General features: G+C 44.6%; 1 protein-coding gene across 4 annotated transcripts in view; it reads left to right on the plus strand.

The window, feature by feature from the left end:
- The window catches only part of MDM1 (Mdm1 nuclear protein), a 390136-nt gene that overhangs the window by 41385 nt on the left and 332575 nt on the right, over positions 1-16176 (plus strand). For 3 of the 4 annotated variants that reach the window (XM_069629725.1, XM_069629726.1, XM_069629728.1), the window contains exon 5: positions 8718-8897. The exons of the other annotated variant lie outside the window; for it this stretch is intronic. In XM_069629725.1, coding sequence (XP_069485826.1) covers positions 8718-8897 — 180 coding nt within the window. The remainder of the gene's footprint in view (positions 1-8717; positions 8898-16176) is intronic. 4 annotated transcript variants of the gene reach the window in all.

The following is a 16176-nucleotide window of genomic DNA, read 5'->3' on the forward strand; positions in this document are numbered from 1 at the left end:
AAAGATCAGGATCCCATCCTTGGTCTCCCTCATGTCATTGGCACAGGTCATCAAGAAGACACGAAAGTCAATAACCATTGAGATGTATGCAACAACAATTGTTGCCAGGAAGACCAGTTTTATTAACTAGGATATCCACTTTGGGCCTATTTTGTGCGTTCCTTTCACCTTTTGATGTTTTCCTGTCCTGTTCTGACCATTCTTGCCAGTGAGTTCCCGCCGGCTCCTTCTGGGGATGAGATTCTTAATATTTGTGGTCTGTTGGGGACCATGTTCTTCCCAAAGATAAGGTGTAGACCCAAGATGCTCCCGGACCCAGCCAGTTATACTACTTAATGGCAGTGGTTTATTATAGTGGCTGCATGAGTTATAGTATTTTGTTGGGCAATGCAGTAGCAAGGTCTCTGTACTTTTGTTGCTCTTGTGACTGGTGTGGTGGGTTGGAAGGAGTCGGACTCTTTGAGGACAATAGTCCAAATTATGTTTATTTAAATAAGAGAACAGCCTAGCTTTCTATATTCTAAAGTTTTTCCCTACCTAGCTAAAGGAACTAAAGGTGCTTGTCTGTCAGGAAGTCCCAAAGAAAGAAAATCCCTCCATTCAAATCTAGTTCTACCCTGACCCTAATACTGAGACACTAAACCTAAACAATTCCAGGAGATTGTCTTGATTCTCCTGAGGTACTAGTCTTTTTCGACTGCCTCTTTGTATCAATGTCTTTTGTTATTTACATAGCAGGATCTTCAGTAATAGTCTTTTCTTAACTCTAGCAGTAGATCATGTAATTCCTCTACAACATTCTTGGGTTTGGTATTCACTTTAGCAAAGTATTATACCAACTTTTTTATGATACTTCCTCACTTGTTGGTTGGAGGTATCTGACTTCCCACAGTCTATTGATCCAAGCTCTCTCAGCTTGGCTGGGGTTTCTGCCTACTTGATATTTCTCCAACTCTGGATTCTCTCTTTGTCACCATTTTCTGTACTTGACAAGTTTGTCTGTCCTTCTCTCTTACAAGACTTTGTCACAGTATCTTGTCTTTGCAGCATTTTGCTCATATAGTATTTTCCCTTTATTATCACGTTCTGGTTTGGACCCTTCATGGAATTCCCAGTCAGGGTTATACAATCCCCTCCTTTTCAGCTTAATATAGTTCCAATTACATAGGTTACATTTAGTAACTCCTCATGAGTACTGGGATGAGTTCCTATTCTCGTCTTCCATTGCCCCAGCAATCTCCCTCCAACTGAAGCATGATTCTGCTTTACTGTGGCATAACGGTTCTCCATTTGTCGGATACGCTGGGCCTCCAGCGTCTCAGACTGGTGTTCCGCCACTCTTTGAAAGTCGCGGGCTTCGCAATTGTTCTCTGGTCCGCCTCCTTCAAGTGTGCTCATGTCAAGGGGCTTCTCCGGCGTAGGATACTCTCTGTTCTCCAGCTTCCTCCACTCATCCCAGTTAAGTATGCATGTTCTCTTAAAGAGATTCCTAAATTCATCCCAGTTAAGTATGCATGTTCTCTTAAAGAGATATTCACATTTCCTTTTTCATGCTGTAGGTTCCACCATTACCTTCAGCCAAACAAGTGGATGATACAGTAGTCTTTGCAGCCATTAGTCACATGTATTCTACTAGGTTGTGTGGTTAAGGGAGTTCCTCACAGGTACAGGAGTCCTTGTCCCCTAAGGGGGAGACTCTCCCAGTGAGGTCGCACTTGCCCAGACCCCTAGGGAGGGTCTTACGGAGCAGTCTCACCTCCCTAGCCTCAAAGGGGGAGGCACCCCCCTTGGGGAGAAGAGACAAATACCTTTGATTCGTCACACTGGGTAAGGTCAATCTATGATGAAGGAGATCACAAAGGGCTTGTGTTAGTGTTCCTGGGACCAGCATCCGTTGGAATCTAAGAAACCAGAAGGTGAAGATCTGCCTCAATATCAACCAGAAAGAACCGGTTCTATGTGAAATGCCCTTTTTTGACAATTTTTTAAAGGTCTCAAGAGAAAAAGACTGATTTACTTTGACCGGTTTTCTTTTGATTGGAAGACCGTCATTGTAAAGGTCTTTTTCTCTTAAGACCTTTTAAAATGCAGTTTTCCCTTTTTATTTTTTAAAATTCGGGGGCATTCTCCCACCGAGCCCCAAAGTGTTATTTAAAACTACACACAGTGGAGGATAGCTCAAGGGCAATGCGATGGTCTTGGAATCACAACAACGCCCATAGGTTTGATATCAAGTCCCACGCTATGAGGCTGGACTCGGGCATAAAATGTGATTTAAAAAAAAAAAGTTGAGAGCATGACTTTAAAATACATTAATAATCTTTTGTGAGTACTACCATTCTAGTTCTTTGTCTAAATCTCCCTGAATCCCAACTTGGTATAAGAAACATGCCGAGGGACAATGTTAAAATGGGTTTGCAGAATCTGTCCACAGGGCTGATTCTGAAAATCCATCATGACAATTGGTGCTCAACGGTGGGATAAGGGGATTGGTACTCAGTGAAAGCTCACTGGAGTGATCTTATAGTGCTTGTTATACAGAACCCTTAACTTTAAAGTGTTAGTCCTGTAAAATACTATTGGGGCTGTCCAAATCACGAGTTGGGTGGAAAATTGCCTTTTTGGGCCGTTTTCGGCATTATTACCGCCAGCGCAATTACCGAACCCACTCGCTCACCCCCCTCTCTGTTGGGTTTTCCTCAAAGGTGAGTCCTAGGTCCACTTCTCTTCACTCTCTACACTTCTGCTCTCCGCGCCCTTATCTCCTCCTATGGCTTATTTCATATCAACTTTTCAATGACGACACCCAGATCTTCTTTCCTTTCCCTCATTAGCTGATGAACTGAGAGACATCTCTCGCTGTCTTGCCACAATCCAATATTGAATGGCATCTCACTCCCAACTCCACCAAAATCGAAGTTCTTTACTTCCTACCCCCAAATAAATCTCCTACTCTCCTCCTCCCATTCTCTTCTCCAGTGACTATCTTCATAATCTCCTTCTGCTCAAAACCATGGTGTTGTTTTTTACCCACATCACAGCTTTTCTCTCTTTATCTTCAAATCGGTCATTGCTGCCAGACTAAACCACCTCAATATCCGACAAAAACACAATCTCCTTCCTTTCAATTCTATCAAACATTGCATCATTGCCCTAGTCCGCTCTAGAGCGGACTACTGTGCTAGTCTCCTCTATGGCCTTCCCAACTATGCGTTCTCACCGCTGGACAAAGTTCGAGCTAAATACAGACTTCTTCTCATCATCTTCAAAACCATGAATGGACTTGCCCCTCCCTACCTATCTATCCACCTCATCCACTATTCTCCGCCTCAGACTTTAAGATCGTCCTTGACCCATCTCCTTCTCACCACTCAAGCCCCCTGCACTCTCATTTCTGCTCTCTTCCTCTTCTCATACACCTACTCTGGAATGTCTTCCTCACACTCTCAGCACAACTCATTCTTTATCACTATTTAAATCTAATCTCAAAGCCCTCTTGCCATCGGAAGAAACACAGTCCTAATACTATTGTGCCTATCCTGCCTCTCTCCTGACTAATATACTCCAATCCCACTGCACTCTTGGGCCACCACTTGGCGCCCTGATGCCCCCGTGCCTGTGGGTTCGCGTTATAAATAAATAAAATACAAATACAAAATACACAGCTGTCCAGCAATAGACACACTTTGGCATGGGTGTGGACTGGGACCAGACAGTCCCAGCCCCACATCATCCATAAGCATATACCAGTGCTTTTCCCAGGAGAGAGCTTCCCATATATCGGAAGTCTGGCCCCGGGAGGGAAGGATAAGAGCTAAAATACAAGATGGCTAAAGGACAGATGAACTTCTTACCACGCAGTCATTTCAGAATATGTGGGACTCTAAAAAGCATTAAGTGGTAAAATGCAGAAATGCATGAGACAATTAAAATGAACATGGTACAAAAGGTCTGCTGCCACTAGCCTGTCCTGGACACATTATGCAAGTCACCGTAAAGTTACAAAAAACAAAGTTTTAGGGACACAAATGATCCCTACTGCACCTCACTGTAAAGTAAAGATTGCAGTGTAAAGCAAACGGAGAATTTCACAATGAAGAACAGATTTCCCCTGCACTGATCACCATAGGGACTGATCAATGCTCCCAAAACGGATATGCTTGACCAGAGGAGACCCAATGAAGAGATCCAAGATTGTAGTTCAATGAGTTTCCAGTCTGAGTGGTTGGAGTTGTGATAAAGCACTCAGTCTGACTCTTGAGGTGAAGGGTGGGCTAGCAAGGGGGTAGCATTGAACAGTTGAAGTAATAGTCCGGAAGTCATGCCATGTTCTAAATTTCTGCAATTTCCATTTCTCCAGTATTTCCTTTACCTGAGTTGTAGGACTACACAAGCTTGTAGGGTTGCAATTACCAATGTGCTGGGTGACTCTAATTGACTTCCATGCTCAGGCATGGCTCAGTGGAACACACTCTAATCAGGGTGGTCCACTATCTTGGATTTCTGTTTTTGCATTGAACAACTGTGTCCATGTCCTGAGGCTCCATGTCCGCTCACCGCTGGTGAGTGCAAGCCTCACTGCTCCCAACTCACAGGGCCTGTGTAAACAAGTTCAGCGCCTTACTAGTTCCTGTGTGAAAATCAGTCAGAAAATTCTTTATTCACTTTATTTGTGGGGTCCGGTGGTGCTCGGTCCCGGGCCTGTTCCATAAATCAGCATCTCTTCTGAGTGAGCAGCTGCAGTGTCCATGTTTAGCGCTCTCGCAGATGATGCAAATCTTGTAGCATGCACTTTGGGGAGGGCGGGTGGCCTCACTGATATCTAGTTCTAATCTGTTGAGGGTTAGGGGGGACACCTCTTAACTGGGAGGGCACTTCTCTGCTAATAAGGTTCTATTCAGAACTTGACTTGCTTCTCTGGCTATTAGTGCTTTCTGTGCACCCTCAGTGCAGTGGCACAGGGAAACCTTTACAGGCTTTCCCAAGGTTTAAATACCTTCTCTGGGATAAACTACTGTTTCCCAGAGTAAGTAAAGTGAAATTGACTTTACTAGTCTTTTTAAATCCCTAGACCCAGCACACCCTATCTTACAATAGAGTGCTGGAGGGGTAACTTATTATCCCATGTGTCTAGATACTCATGTAGCAGTCAAATGCTACCCTTTCCTATCGAAATGGCTGGTGGCAGTGGTTTTACAATGAACTGCAAATTAACAAGGGAGGTCCTGGGAGTCTCTCTGCCAGACATTAGTCCTGGTCGCGAGAGACTTACTCAGAGTCTTTAGCTCACTATCTTTCACAGAGAAGAAATATCCTAAACATATCAGTCTTTGTCCTGCCCTGGGGCAGTCCAGCACCGAAATGCTAGGCAATTCTCCTCTGAACAAGAGTACCAACAGCATCCCCAGACACGTGTTTCGGTCTGGTTGGACCTCATCAGTAGGGAGGAGCTGTAAGTCTCTTGTAACCAGGACTAATGTCTGGCAGAGAGACTCCCAGGACCCCCCTTGTTAATTTGTTTTACAATGAACTACCATGATTTTTCCCGACCGCGAACACCGGTAGCGTTAAATCGTGGGAGACATGTTTTTCAAGATGGCGTCTGAGCCCTCACTAAAAACAGGTCTCGGTCTTCTTTTTTCGCTGTTTCTTTGTGGAAAGATCCTTACTAGAGGTTTGTTCTACGCGCAAAATCAGGTTTGGTTCCTTTGTTCCATCGCCTTTGGCGGGCTTCAGGACTGAAGACCGCCTCGGGCGCCCGAGTGTCTGGGGTGGGCAGGTAGTGAGGCAGGTGCCCGAAACTCCCTGTGCTTAGTCTCGTAGGAGACCCAAATGCACTCTGGCGTGATTGGCTGGCTGACTGTCCGGCAAGGACAGCCACCCTGCTGGGTGACTGGCAGCTAGGCTGGAATGAATGGGAGGAAACTGGATAAAAAGCGAGTCTCTTGGCTTGGAAGGCAGAGTCGACCACTGGAACGAAATCCCCAAAGACGAGCTTGAAGAGGACTGCTGCTGCAACTCCTGGACCGTTGTTTTTCCCGGTGAAGCCTTGCTGCAGGTCCGAATCGCTAAGTTCATCTCAAAAGAGAAGCCGTGCAAGGACGACTTCTCCCTTTTGAGTTGGTGGGACATATCAACTCGTCCCGTAAACCACCTGGATACCATTCTCGGAGCTGGTTGTATTTTCCTCAGAGTGCTGCAGGAAACTGAATAACCAGAGAGAGGGACACCAGTTTGTGTGCTTTACTACAGCAACTGGAATTGAAGATTCGTCAAGTACCAGCTTTTTCGACCAGTCCCCGTGCAGTGCAGGAGTCCCCCGACGTCCTCCCTGTTGTCCCCACAACTGAGGCTCAGGAACAGCGAGATCTGCAGGAACTGCCAGGAACAAAAGTCTTCAGCTGCATCATTTTCTTCATTTGAAAGGTACTGTGAAACGAGACTGAGAGTACTTACCTCTTGCGGTGAAAGTGCTTGAAACATTCGCAACTAGCAGGCCTAATCAGCTTGTGACCCCATGTATAATTCTTCTGCTTACAAGCTACTTCTAAGAACTTCTACAGAGACTTTACCGTTTACTTGCCAGAACCATTTTTAGCTATCCAAGACTTTCGCCCATTGGCTTTGGCCTAGCCTATTGAATTGAATTGACTCTTCTGGTGAACTCAAAGTATCTGCACTGTCTAAGAAATTGTAATTCTTTTATGTTCTGAACCTATTCCTTTTTGCTCCTCCTTCAAAGTATTCTGAATGCTATTTTGCTCCTCCTTCAAAGTAGTTTGAATGCCTCAGAAACTTAACGAGTATAGTATTGAAGTGTATTGATGTATGATATTTAACTGCCTCCTTCTAGTGAACGTTTAATAACTAACTGTTCAATAAATTAATAAGTGTTTAACCAAGAAACCTTGAGTGTAAGAGTTTATTTGAATACTTGTTATTGTAGACCTCTGTGTAACATCCTTACAGCTCACATTCCCTCTTGAGATAAGCCTGGCTGCTCAGCTCCGCTACCAAAAACTGTGTAGTACAGACTTGTACCAAAGGTTGGTTTTGCTTACACCTGTAGTCGTAGTTGTGTGTAGTGGTCCCAAAGGGTACTGCATACAAACTCTGCCTAACAAGGGCCTGCATCACAGAGCAAGTGATATTACCCAGCCCTATGATATCCACATTCCCGTCACCCAGCAGCCACCTTTTAGACTTGGTCACAGGATTGAAGAAAGGTCACACTAACGATGTGCTGGGTTTCAGGGTTGGCCTGACAGTGGGTCTCATTCTATGTCGGCCGGTCCTGTAAAAAAGTGCTGGTTTTCATGGATACCGGCACCACTGGACCAGCCAACCACAGGTTTGCTGATGGGGCACCTGTGTTACCTCCTGCTGGAGGTAAGCCAAGCACCCTATTGGCAAAAAAGCCATAATGACAGCAAATCCCCTCATCGAGTCCTATGGGACTCCATGAATGGGAATTTACACCGTCACTCCGGCACTCGGAATCAGGCAGCAATACTGCCGGACCGAATGCCGGAAATTCTATCTACATTTGCTGGTATCCTGGCGGCTCTACCGGCAAAATTAGAATAAGGCCAACTGTGTGTTCTTGTATTTGACACCCGAAGCAGCCAGAAAGAGACAATTGCCCTCATAAGTTTCTGGTCCGGAATTAATTAATGTGTCAGGACTAGCAAACTATAAGTTTGCTGATGGGGTGGCCTGATTTACCTGCAGCCAACAGCTGGAGGTAGGTCAGGCGCCCCACCGGAAAATAACAGCCGTATTACCGGCAATCCCCCGTGGGACTCCATAGAATGGGGATTTCCATGCCCTTACTGGCACCTATAATCTGCTGGTAATTTCGGCAGATCAGGCGCTGGTAATGGTATTACCGTTTGCCAGTATCCTAGCAGTATTACCGCCTGACTACAAGCGAACCTTTTAATGAGGGCCAATATGTGTCATAAGCATCTTCCCTGTGCCAGTGTAATGCAAAGGTGTATGTAGACCGATCTGGGCCATCTGTCTGCATGGGCCCACTTATCACATTTTGCAGTGATGCCAACCACCTCCTCCCCTCCTTATGCCTTATACCCAAAGACCTTTTTCAACTGTTTGCCTATCTCTCTACCCCCTCCAAAACCTACTGTGCAAGAAAATGTGGTATGCTGCTCCTCTCACCGACATAAACAACCCATGCAGTGTTTTTACTTTTTGGCGCATAGCTTTCAAGCAATCACAGCACTACATTCGACTGGCATACACTGCTGCCTATCTACTGGTCACAACTGTCATTTTAGTGCATAGTTTGCTATCACAAATCAGTCCTAGCTCCTTAGTCTTTTACGAGTAATCAATGTCAAGCTTGTTGCGCCTCATCTGCATGGAAATGTGTTGGGCTGTGATAGCATGTAGTTAGGAACTCTGGTGCACACGATCTATGTGCATCATATTTTGGATGCCCTGTACAGTGCATGTGTAATGTATAACGTAAACCACTCAACTAGGGTTACAGGTTACATTGGCACTCTGAGAGTGCCTGTTAGATACGGAAATCTGTATTGGAGTTCTGACTCTGTCAGATGCAAACATTTAAAAAGGTTCCCAAAAAACGCATATAATCCTCAATCTTTGTCTTTTCACACTTGATGCTCTGAGTAGGATAACTGCTCTTGTTTAAATGTCAGTGACTGCTACCTCATCGTGTGGTTTATCCCCAGGTAATCTACAATAAGAATTCCTCTATCCAACCAATTAAAAAGGATATTGTTCCTCGTGTAACTGAGTATCACACCCAGTTCAAGGGTTTGTCTCCAGCTAAAGGTCCAAAACTGAGAAGAGATTGGGAAGAAAAAGAAGGTCGTCTGTACGTACCAGAAGATATTTCACCAGAAAAAAAGGTATTTTTGCCCACTATTTGTTGCTCTGTTTAGACTAGGAGTATTTTCTTTTATCAGTCAATTGCAAATTCCAGCTAAGTAGAAGAGTAGTGTGCTCTTTATTTGAAATATTTCTATTATTAATTGTTATTATTTAGTGGAATGAAAGATCTAGTCAACTGTTTCACAAGATCTCTCATTCCTGCAAAACCGACTCTCCCCAGATTCAAAGCAATTCCCCAATGCCACGCTGTGACTTAAAAAATTGACAAAATTACATTTTCTTTTTCAATTATGCAAATATTTGAATAACTTGAGCCCTTGGTCAGAACTTAAAACAAATTCTTCTGAAGAGTAGCAATTGAGATTGTCTACGATAAACGGAGTCTACGCTGACCCAATGTTTCTTAGATAAAATATTTTTGTACTGAAATCATAATTACCCCAACACAGATCAAACCCTATTTTCCACTGTGACCTGTTATTAGAGCATCGCAATACTGCATGACTTTGATATGTCTCCTAGTTTCTATGAAGAACTTGTGTTTGATTGTAACCAGAGAACATATTGCAAGGTTACATTGTTGATAATTGCTTTCTGGTCACCACCAGAAATTATATATATACATATGGCATCAGAAATTCTATTTGTGACCACCAACGTATGCCAATACATTTTAAGAGCCAAACTCTTTTTCAGGGCAATTACTGTGGATTGGGTAATGAATGTATGACACTACTCTGTATTCTGTAAGGGTGCTGACAGAGGGATTATAGTGTTTGCTATAAACCTTTATTCAAGAGTAAAAAGGAAAAGAAAACCCTATCTCGTCCTAACTATAAGAGGGGTTTACCTGCCTCAACTGAAATAACTAGTGTCAGAATGCCCCAAAAAAAGTCCCAATGTCAAAATCCTAACTCAGTCCCTTACACACTAAGCTAACTAAATCAAAAGGAGATGTCCAGAGGAATTACTCAGTTCCCCTGGACAAAAGGCAGTTCTTGTCTTGGTAAGAAATGTGATTAGTTCCTTAGGGATGCTGGTTGGGAGTCTTGACCTCCTCTAGCCAGGTACTGCCCTGAAGAAGAATGGCCTGGATGCTCTTTTCAAGCTGTAGTGGGTCCTTGACCTTTGGGTGCAGACCTGGTTCCCTCTCCTCGAGTACTGCGATGAAGAAGAGTGCCTGGATGTCATTTCCAAGCTGTAGTGGGTCCTTGACCCTTGGGTGCTGTTAGGTAAGGTGTTCATATTTATGATAAATCTGCCTGATCTGTGTGAACCCCAGATCATTTGCTTGGACTTGGTGATTTTTTCCCTTGTCCCTAGGTGAAGGAGAATCTTTTTCTCCTTTTACCTAGTATTTTACTCTCTTTGTGGGTGACCTTTTAATGTCTCTCCATAGTGTGAGATTGGAGTTATAGTTTCATATAACATTTGGGCTTCCCTGTTTATTTCTCTTTAATGTACTTGGGTGAACTACTGTTTTCATCCCCTTTACATTTTATATAGTGAGCCAGCACACCCCACCGTATGTGGAGTGCTGGGTGGGTTATAATGTGTTGCCTTTCTTACTTACCTGGTAACATTTTTGTTACAATTGCAAGTCTACTTGAATGGCTGGTGGCACTGGTTTTACCTTAGTGACATTTTGGACTTATTACTCGCAGGCTGTTAAATCAGCCTCAGTAATGCACAGAAGGGCCACCATTCTTCTAGAATTGTGGGTGCCTTCTTCTTCGCCATTTCTCATTTGCTTGTTGTTTCTGAGGTCTTCCCCAGCCATTCTAGGTGGGAACGACCTCAGTGGAAGTTTTGTCTTTGGCGGGAATCCTTTGTATTCCACGTCCAGGCTCCAGAGTGTCTGAGAATGCAGGAAGCGAGGGAGAGGTACACAACGCTGCAGCCCTTTGTCCTTCACCTTGCCTGAAAGGAACCACGTCCCAATGGGGCTGGGGGCTGGCTTTCCTGATTCGACAGCCAGGCGGTCCCTTTTTGTAAACTGCAGGTGAGAGGTTGCAGAAGTTGTGCTGTAGTGCCCGATAAATACTCTGAACCTGGAAGCTGCTGACAAGTCGACCACTGGAGCTGGAACTGAAGAGAAAGATGAAGAAAATACATCTCTAGTGATTTCCAGCGACCGGAGACCCTGCTGTGTAACCGGAGCCTGATGCAACCCTTCCTTCTAATCAACCTCGGGGTCCAAACGCTACGACTCCTACCCAGAGGCTGGTGCGACCCACTACTCTCGACCTACATTTTGAGCCATCTGTAAGAAACCTGATGGTATTCTCCTAAGCAAACCTCGAGAATCCCTTATTCAGGTGGCTAGGGAAGGGCTGGCACTCTGTGGATGGACGAGCGAGGGAGGATCCCCTGGGTAGGGGAGCCCGGGGTTATGCTTGGGGGGAATGCCCCAGGTAAGACGCACTATTTCACCGGGTAGGAAGACAAAATACCTAAAGGCTGTTCCAGATCAACCTCCCTTGCACCCAAAATATCTCCTTTACCAAAATCCAACAACCCCTCTGCATTGGGAAATCCTTGTTGCAATCCAAACTCTGCTGCAGTGGGAAACTACATTTCCCAGAATCCTTGTTTTCCTGTTATCTACCCGAGCACTCCCAGTTATTCGTCTCATCGTCCCTCTGATTATTAGTTCCCGAACTCCCAGTCTGCTTTAACCAAACACTTTGCCCCCCCCACACCCCTATTCATTTCACAAACCTCACAAATCTCTGAGTTAAAGGAGGCGATACCTGGAGGGACGACGAAGGGGGAACTGCCCTTGCCCTTGTAGGTGCCTTTCCCCCGGCTTACTACGTGTGAGAGAAAAAATAAAATAGCAGACACAACCCCTTGTCGGGGAAAGAGGCACTGAGACCCGGCTGCAAGAGTTCAAAGGATGGTTTATTTCTCCAGCTAGGAAATAACCCAAAAAACTCTCCCAAATCTCATTACATCATACTTATATTTATATTAGTTAAAGTAACTCTAACAAAAAATGCTAAATGGACCCGATTGGCCAGACGGTGTGGTGCTGTAGGTGTGGGTGGCATCTCTTCTTCCTGGTTGGCTGAGTGGCTGACGGACGTCCAACATCTTGTGCTCCATGCAGGTCAGGGTCCGGTCACTGTGGTCACTACCTAAGCTAATATGTTACACACTAAATAACAAATTATTTAAAACATTTTATGCTACTTGTCACATTTCTACATAAGTCACACACAATGATTATTGTCAGTACAATTGGGTCATTCGTGGCTTTAATTGAAGGCCTTGACCTTATTGTGCATGTAGAAGAATCAGGCTGTGTTTCGCATCTTTTCCTAGGTTTCAAACTCATCAGTGCAAGTAAAAGCATATATAGTAAGAAATACTTAAGGTTAGTAAGGAGTGTATTGGGTGGATTTTGCAGCACAGGCGAGGGTCTGGCACTTGAAAGAAATACCTTACAGGGGGTGCAGGGTCAGGATGGCAATAAATTGTTCTAATGGGGGTGGGTGGCTTGCACGTTTATGAGGACGAATCGAGCAGAAAGTGCTTAGCTCATCCTGGTTCACATGCCGGTTCTCAGACGAACAGTGATCTCAGAGGAAGAAAACTGTAGCATATTGATTGTTGCAACTTTCTCCAGCTTCAGCGTAAGAATGGAAGCGCAGAGCTTTCCTTCGCAGGGGGAGTGCAAGGGTGGGGGCCAGCCAGCTGCCTGCGCCCCTTGTGTGTGTGTGTCTCTGTCCTTGGCTGCTGTGGTGGAAGGGGAGCTGAGCATTGCTGTACTATCGCAGTGAGGCCTGTTTACCCAAGATGGAGTCGAAAGGGGGCACAAAAGATGGATGCCCCGTGTCTTGCTCAGTAGTCCCATCTATGTAGCAGTCAACCGTGGTTAACTTTACATAAGGGCAAGGGGCAATCCCACTACCGGAGGCACGTGGTGCAAGCCTTGTACTGAGGAGCGTACGACGCGAGGGGGCCTAAGGACCCCTCGCTCCCATACATTCCCCCCTTTCGTTACATCTAAAGTAACAAACTACTTTATCTCGTTCTTCCCGTTCTCCCTTCGGTAGCGTTCAGCTTCAGCCACAGACTCATCCCAAGCAGGTGTACCCTTTATTGGCATCCATGCTTTGCACACACTTCTCAAGCTGTTACTTCTTCTTGCGTATTCTTCTGGGGTGACCATTAAGTATATCCCACCATCCCCATCTAAATCTATCCAAACCTCGTTATACCACAGCAAGTTTTTTGGTCCTCTAATGGTAGTGTAATGTAGATTATCGACCACGTCCCCATACTGTCTATAGATGGCAGTCATCCTATACTGTGGTGTGGTGTATTCTCCGGTTTGTACTTGGGCATCTATCATGGTAGCCACCGTTGTCTGTCGGCCCACGGTTACCATCATCATTGCTGAATTAGGCATATTATTTTCACAGCATCTTAGTCCCAGTTGGCACACACAGAATATTAGGAGAAGAAAGACTATAATGGGAATGAGTATCTTTGCTGCGATGTTCACCCACGATGGTATCCAGCTGAACAGATCGTCGAACCATGTGTTGTTGTCTACTCCACCTTCTGCTCTCATTCTTTCTCCTAAATTATGCACTGCTGTTATCACATGTGACAGTGTCCCGTTATCAGCATCGGAAGTTGGTACGAACGTGCAACACGCCCCCCCCAATTTTTTTGCAAACACCACCATCCATCGCCGTGATAAGATCTAAGACATATCTGTTTTGCATCGTCATTAGGCGTAGTGCACGGAGCTCTATTTTTATGATGTTGAATCCTTCTTCAGTGTTGTTGGCCAGCTGGATGAGCTCCCAGCGTGTTATCTGCAGCCATTTCGCGTTTGCCCTTGCTTGAACGCCTGGTGCTAGGAACGATGCAAAGAATGTTTCTGCAGGTGAGAAAAGCTTATACTGTTGTGGGATTTCAGCAAGGAGTTCTAACAATTTGGATGAAATATGACAATAGTTCGTATGCTGGGGGCTCTGTGATTGTCTCATCGGGCGCTGTCGATGGTTCAGTCGATTGCCCTGCTACCGATGTATCAGCCGAAGGCCTTGCTGTAAACTGGACGTGGCTCTCTGGTATCACCATTATTGCTGAGTGAAGTGTGGCTAGGGCACAAGTGCCCCTCCAGGATGCTGGGAGATGCAGCTAAGCTCGTTTGCCACAGATCCAGTATATGTCCATTAATGCAGCAGTGCCTTTTTTCATAACTGGCATTATTAAAGTCTTATTGCACTGCCGCACGGTTCCCATGTTCACCTTCCCTTCTCCATGGAAGCAAAGTTTGTGCAGTATTTCCTTTTGAATCTTTATGGGTCTCTCCAGGGGTGTGACCCATGTCAGCTTGGTGATATGCTGTGACCAGATGGGGATGCACGTTTCTTTTGCCCATTCGTATGTTTCATCTGGCAGTCCTCGAAGCCCCTCAGCTTTGCATTCAATCGTTTCATCATGCCACTTGTCATCTGCATATCTTGTCCCTTTTATAATGAAAAATGGCTCCTGGAGGCAGATTACTCCTTGTCGTCTGCTGGTGCAAGTTTGTTCGTTTTCCAATTTTTCCATAGTGACTGTGTGTGCTTGGAATGTCTTTTATATTCTACACAGCATTAGATGAATCAAACATTGGGCCTCAGACAAGGGTACTTCCTGTGGGATTAACATTTTTGGGGTTCCAGTTGCGTGAGGAATAAGTGAGCACACGTAACAACTTTCATTACTTGCTTGCTTTGCTGCGGCGCTCATGTCTGAATACCATTTGTTTGATTGGTCAGGGTGTCGAGGATCCTCTATTTCATCTAACCCCAGGTTATGATAAATATCGTATCTGTTTTTTCCCACCCCCCCCTTTTTCTCCTCCTTCTGTTTTTTAATTGGGTACCAACTCGTGGATATTGCAGCGGGAATATTCTAGACCATGCTTCATCTATGTTGTTCATGGTGACGTGTGTATTCAGTAGTGGTTTCTGGTGCAGTGTGTGTACGCATGCTTGTATTTCTGGAGTTAGTTAACCAATAGTAATCATCATTTACATTCCATCCAAGCTCTATTTCCTTGGCCACAGTATTATTCAACAATGGATTAGCAGTTTTGTTTACGTGCAATTGTTCAAGGGGCAACGTTATATTTTTACTATTCAATTCAATGTTATAAGTGTCCTTCGAGATAGCTGTTGCTTCAGTCCATATTAATTTAGACCCTGATTTGTCATATCAGTTCCGCTCCCCCCTTTGTTCATTTCATTTGCCACATATAAAACAACATTATACCAAATAAGATAAAACATCATTATTGCAAATAGTATGGCAGCATATTTTATAACACATTCCAAATTATTTAATCTACTGGCCCTAGTGGCATCCCTATTTCTATCTAACATTTCAGCCTGCTCAGCCATTTCGTCGCATTGGCTCATGTTGAACCTATGTGGGCGAGACAAATTCGTTAAGTCATATGAAAAGAAACATAATTGCAATTGTTCATTCTTTTTCATTTCTTTACTCAGTTAGGCATTTAACAATTCCTTTTCATTTCATCATGGAAATAATGAGGAAAAATAGAAAAAACAACACAAATTATATGAGAAGAAAAGAAAGAGAGAGAGAGAGAGAGAGGGAGACAAAATATGTAAAAACCTTTGCTTTTCCCCTATGCTTTCCCTGTCTAAGTTGCAATTTTCATCATGTCAATCTGTGCCAGTGATGGCATCCACACAGTCGGTTTCATTTTGGGGAGGTGCAACACTGTGTGCCCTTCTCACGTCTGAGAGGTGCACCCAGTACTTTAACCCCTTAACTTTAACTGCAGTTGGGGTGCTGTACACCACTGTGTATGGACCATGAAATCGTGGTGAATTCCACCTTCTTACAACATTTCTGACAACAAGAACCTGCTACCCTGGCATTAAAGGCCCCTCCGGGCTTTCTGCTGTCGGCATGGAGGTGTCTGTGGCTACATCTTCAGTAAATGGTGAAACAAATTGTTTTGCTATACTGCGTACTGTGCGCGTTAGCTGTGTTAGGTATTCCTTAAACTCTTCTTCCAGCACTGTGGCAGCCCTGTGCGCATCAGACGCCCTCCTAACAGATTTCGTGCGGGCTTAAATGATGATCCTTGCATGGTTGATTTCTGAGTTGGAACAGTGCTAGGGGCAGACAATATACCCAATTTTTTTTTCAACGTGCTGCATAATTTTGATAAATTGCTTTTGATCCTCTCCACAACTCCATTGGCCATTGGATGATAAATCGAGCATAGTTTGTGTTTTACCCCCAGAAGGGAGG

Source organism: Ambystoma mexicanum, chromosome 12 (assembly GCF_040938575.1).
Source record: "Ambystoma mexicanum isolate Mex_15411 chromosome 12, UKY_AmexF1_1, whole genome shotgun sequence".
Taxonomy (NCBI): domain Eukaryota; kingdom Metazoa; phylum Chordata; class Amphibia; order Caudata; family Ambystomatidae; genus Ambystoma; species Ambystoma mexicanum.